This window comes from Oculina patagonica, unplaced genomic scaffold, assembly GCF_052425735.1.
Source record: "Oculina patagonica isolate OP01 unplaced genomic scaffold, crgOcupat unplaced516, whole genome shotgun sequence".
Taxonomy (NCBI): Eukaryota; Metazoa; Cnidaria; class Anthozoa; order Scleractinia; family Oculinidae; genus Oculina; species Oculina patagonica.
The window spans coordinates 6,634-11,122 of NW_027558380.1; the positions used below are offsets into that span (position 1 = coordinate 6,634).

The following is a 4,489-nucleotide window of genomic DNA, read 5'->3' on the forward strand; positions in this document are numbered from 1 at the left end:
GCTTTGTTTAAAGCCAAAACGTCCAGGCTGCAACGAAAAGCAATGGTACATGTGCACAATGTGACACGATACAGATCTAAACACTTGTAATTGATTACCCAATACTTGCTAGAACGGAAATGTCAAACGGTATTTTCTAAGAATATTCATAAGAATATTTTCAGCCTAAAATCGGCAGAAAAATAAGAATATTCAGCCTGGGTCGAAAAAACTGTATTCTTATTAAAAAAAAGAGTATAGCTAAAGAGGACATAAACAACTTTCGTATTTTCTAGAACTTGATTGTATATAATGCTCTTGCATTTAGCGGGGGAGTCATCACTAAAAAAGAATTTTATATCATTTGCATTTGAAAAATATTCTCCGCATTAGCTACATTAGCCTACATTACAATCTGGTCCTTGTCCAACATTTTCAACGGCGATTTAAAAGTACCTTTTCGCTTCGATTTCGAATGGTTTTCACTGTTCCTACTGATGGTCTTATCCAGTCTCTTGTTTATAATTATTCGGCTTAACCATTGTTTTACTCAATGGCTTAATTTTCCTTGCGAGATTTAGGAGTAATAAAGACGCAATATTTTATAGTCTTTACCAAACACCGACGTTCTAAGTTAATTTCCCCCGAGACAATTACGGAACATTTATCATCGCTTTTGACAGGTTTTTAGAAAACAAACAAAAGGACCGCGATTTTCTGGATCATAAAGTCTTGAAAAGAGCGTAACCAAAGGTCGCTCAAATTACGTTTGCTTTTGTTGTTATCATTGAAATTCGCATTGTTTTTACGCAAAAACGGAGGCAAGATATTCCGACAAGTATTTTAATAACAAAATATTTCTCTTCCTGCCGCGGCTTAAAGTTAATAACGGAATTTTGTCATCATGAATAATTCGCTTGAAGTTACCAACATGGCGGACGCATCAGGGAAAAGTAAAGTTCGAAAGACCAGTCTTCCGCTCGCTTCCACGAGAAGCTTTTTCGTCAAGAAACCGCCACAAGCTCCTCTCAACCAACAGCAAGGATATGACGGTGTAAGGCTGAAGAGTGGAAGTTCTTTTCGAGACGACGAACTCTTAGAAGAGTTGGAACATACCGGTCAAGCAGAGAGCGTTGTTTTGGAAAACACGTATCGCGTTGGACCCGACCCACTGAAGAAATTCTCGTCAGGTTAGTATAATACTCATTTAGTTCGTGTAGTTAAACGTATTTATACAGAATGTTTGTCTACAAATACGAATGGGGTTTGTTTGTTTTTCTTAAACTAGTTGTGTAAATTCGGTACCGAGTGGTGCTAAGAGGGCAATATTGGTTTTCCTACAAAATTGAGCTTCCGCAATTTCCTCATTAAATTGCTAATTATAACTTTGAGTTCCTCTTTCCAAAATTATAGCGCAGGTGGGAAAGACCACGTGGCTTTACTTAGCTTGAACTCCTGAAAAATTCCGCTTTCGCAAAACAAATAAAGATGTTGTTATTTAAGTTTTATACACCCCTGTACTTTTGGGTGGTTGCCAAGGAGACCAAGAGTTAATTTCTCCTATAAACATTACATGACTAAGCATAAAGGTGATCAAAATAAACAAAATGATCAAGTAGAGGAGATTGTCTTGTTTAATATCCAAAAAACTATATTTTGGCGATCAGTAGAAAGAGGATCGGAAGATATATTTCGGGTTTGAACTGAAAAAGTGAAACAATCATTACATTGTAAAACAGTCGTATAAATGACATTAATTTTTTTTCTTTTGCGAATGCACTCGGTCTTTGAACGAGAGGTCTAGAGCCAATGTCAAAACTGAAAGGTGCTTCGCGCCTTCGATAAGCGATTGTTTAACGATTTAAGAGAAAAAAACGACTGTTGTGCAGTCTAAATTATCATTGACTGTCGTGCCTTTTCCAAAATTGCTCTGAATTTCCTGAGAGTACGTCGCTCCTTTGGCCTGTGTAAACTCTTGTTTCCTTTCAGTTACTGGTCACGTACAAATCTCATCTGTCGTCGACTCCACTCGTTCTCGTGAGTCTCTTGGGGTTTTCGGGAGTCCTCGGAAGCTCTTCGGTAGTCTTACGACGATCTTCCAAAACAGGACTTATTCAATTGTATATGGGTTTAATAATTTGCAATTAATTCATTTTTTGTTTAATGTTACTCACCATTCACAGGTGCCGTTAAGAGAATCGCCGAGGAAATCCTGGTCAAGAGACTCACCGATGTAATTTACGAGCCGAAGGTGTGCCGAGATCTAACTGTTCAGATCTCCGACGAAGTCAAGTCCCAGGTCAAGCTGCTCGGTTTCGATCGATACAAAATAGTGTGTGTGATGCACATCGGCCCGAAGATGGGTCAGGCCATCCGAATCGGAAGCATGTGCTGTTGGGATGAGAAAGCTGATAACTTTGCAGAATGTAGCTTCATAAACAACTCGCTGTTTGCAGTCGCTTTGATATTTGGTATATACCAAGAGTAAAAATAAATTTCTACTAAATTAATTGACATTAAGACGAAATCCGCCAGGACTTCGAGTATTAATTGGACAAAATTATGTATCAAAATTATTTTCATGTCACTTGCAAGTTTTTGTTACTGTTTCGAATATCTTATCAAAAGTAATCAATTCTAAAAACACCAAACATCCAAAACAAATTTCAAAGTTCCACTGAATTCCACGTGAGATTTTACCTATAGTTTACATGGTTCTTGTGAACTTTGAAATTCATTTTCTCAGGCACTAATAAGAAATTAATCTTTTAAAACGGGTATAATATAAAGCAATATGATTTAAATTATTCTGGTACTCAAGTTTGGTCCAATTTAAAATAATATTACTCGATTTCCTGGTGGATAGCGTCTTAAACGCAAGTGATAACGAATTGGAGTTTTGACTGTCTCGTTCCCAGGCGCGCGCGTTTGGACGGTAAAGAGCGGGAAACAGGGCGCGAGGAGATTGATGGGAAGCAAGCGAACGTCGTTTAGGCGAAAGAAACATGCAACTCCAACAGGCGACGCCAAAACACGAGGCACATTTTTTGTAATAATACTAGAATGTACTAATATAATTTATTAGTCTTGTAAAAAGTGATACTATTTAAGGCATAACGTGCCTCTGACCACAGAACCATGAATTAAATCAATCTTCGAGATATTTCGCTAAAGACCAGTTTCTTGTCCGCCTGGCGCGGACAATGGCCTTGGGAGCTATAGGATATGCAATGCAAGATTAAAGTTACAGTATTAGTATAAGAATGGCTTTGTAAATTGCTATGAAAGATAGAAGTGAGAAGTTGACGCATGAACAAACATCTCAGACACCATATGAATGAAAACATTTTATTTCATATCGACAACAACGTCCCTCTACAAGAAACATCTTTGTACGTCGATGAATGCAGTGAGCTACTAGTAACTAAAGGCGATGCCGAATAAATATTTTATGTATATTGAATATTTTGTATACTGCTGTGTTCCCGATCAAACTTTGAAACTTCAAAATGTAATTCCCCTGTACGAGGCGTCTATGCGCTATGTAAATCTATAGTTTCTCTGGAATGGGATCTGCAACTATTTTTGGAACGCTACTTTTCCCTGAAGAGGACGGTTTTTCTTTCAGTCGTCATGCAATGAGGAAAGATAAGATTGCGTGACGAGTATGAAGAACGTTGTCGTGACACACGCTGCTGCAACTCCCTAAAGTGCTCTGTAAAGAAGGACTAAGAAATATGCCTAAGACAAAATTAGGAAATAAAATACCATTAATCAACTCTTCAATTCGATCAAAGGAAAGGAGATGTAAACTCTCAAGAAATTTCAGAAATTGAAGTTTCGATCTGATCGGCGCATTCTACAAGGTGATTATTACATGTCCTATGAATCGTACTGCAGTTCAGTAGGAGCATGCGCAGTTCACCATTTGTAACTATCAGGTAAATTATTCAGCCATTCTTCCTCCTCAGGAGTGTTCTCTCTGCCAAGAAATTTGTTCCTCTGCGGAAAACGTCCAAACTTATCCACTACATCCTAAAACAAAAAAAAAAAGAAGAAAGAAGCCGGATTAAAATAATATTCAGGTAAAAAAGCCGATTCCTCTTCCCTACTCCAGCCCTCCTCCTGTTCCTTTGTGACTTGTTCCAGGCTCCCAGGTTGCTTGCTTGACCTCGGGCGAAAAGGCACAATCAGACAGCAGACTGGGGCGAGAAAGTTTGAGCCCCAACTTGACCCACTCGCTCCTAATTTTTTCTCCACCGGCTTTAATTGGGTTTACATTTGCAAGAGAGGTTTTGATATTTGTTAAATAAGTGATGCAGTGTACCCACTCAATCAGCAGACTGTTCACAGTCCCCTCTTTTTCCATGAAGTCGTAGAACCACTACACTGGCGGGCTTTTTGTACTCTCCCCAGTTTTCGCTCCGATCAGGAACAAAGATGGCGGCCCGTCAAACTCGACGATTGATCTCTACCTCTTCACGGAAAATAAGGGACTGTGAACAGTCTA

General features: G+C 38.7%; 1 protein-coding gene across 1 annotated transcript; it reads left to right on the forward strand.

The window, feature by feature from the left end:
• The first annotated feature begins 855 nt into the window (after positions 1–855).
• Positions 856–2,467, forward strand: LOC144640854 (dynein light chain Tctex-type 5-A-like). The gene is made up of 2 exons (XM_078499915.1): positions 856–1,169; positions 2,163–2,467. The coding sequence occupies exons 1-2, from the start codon at positions 884–886 to the stop codon at positions 2,465–2,467; spliced, it is 591 nt and encodes a 196-aa protein (XP_078356041.1). The 5' UTR covers positions 856–883.
• The last annotated feature ends 2,022 nt before the right edge of the window (positions 2,468–4,489 follow it).

What these genes read in the sequence shown, in the direction of transcription:
- LOC144640854 (XM_078499915.1), top strand. Translation starts at nt 884, where the DNA reads ATGAATAATTCGCTTGAAGTTACCAACATGGCGGACGCATCAGGGAAA. An exon ending in ACTGAAGAAATTCTCGTCAG is followed by an intron (nt 1,170 to 2,162) that starts GTTAGTATAATA and finishes CACCATTCACAG; the next exon opens with GTGCCGTTAAGAGAATCGCC.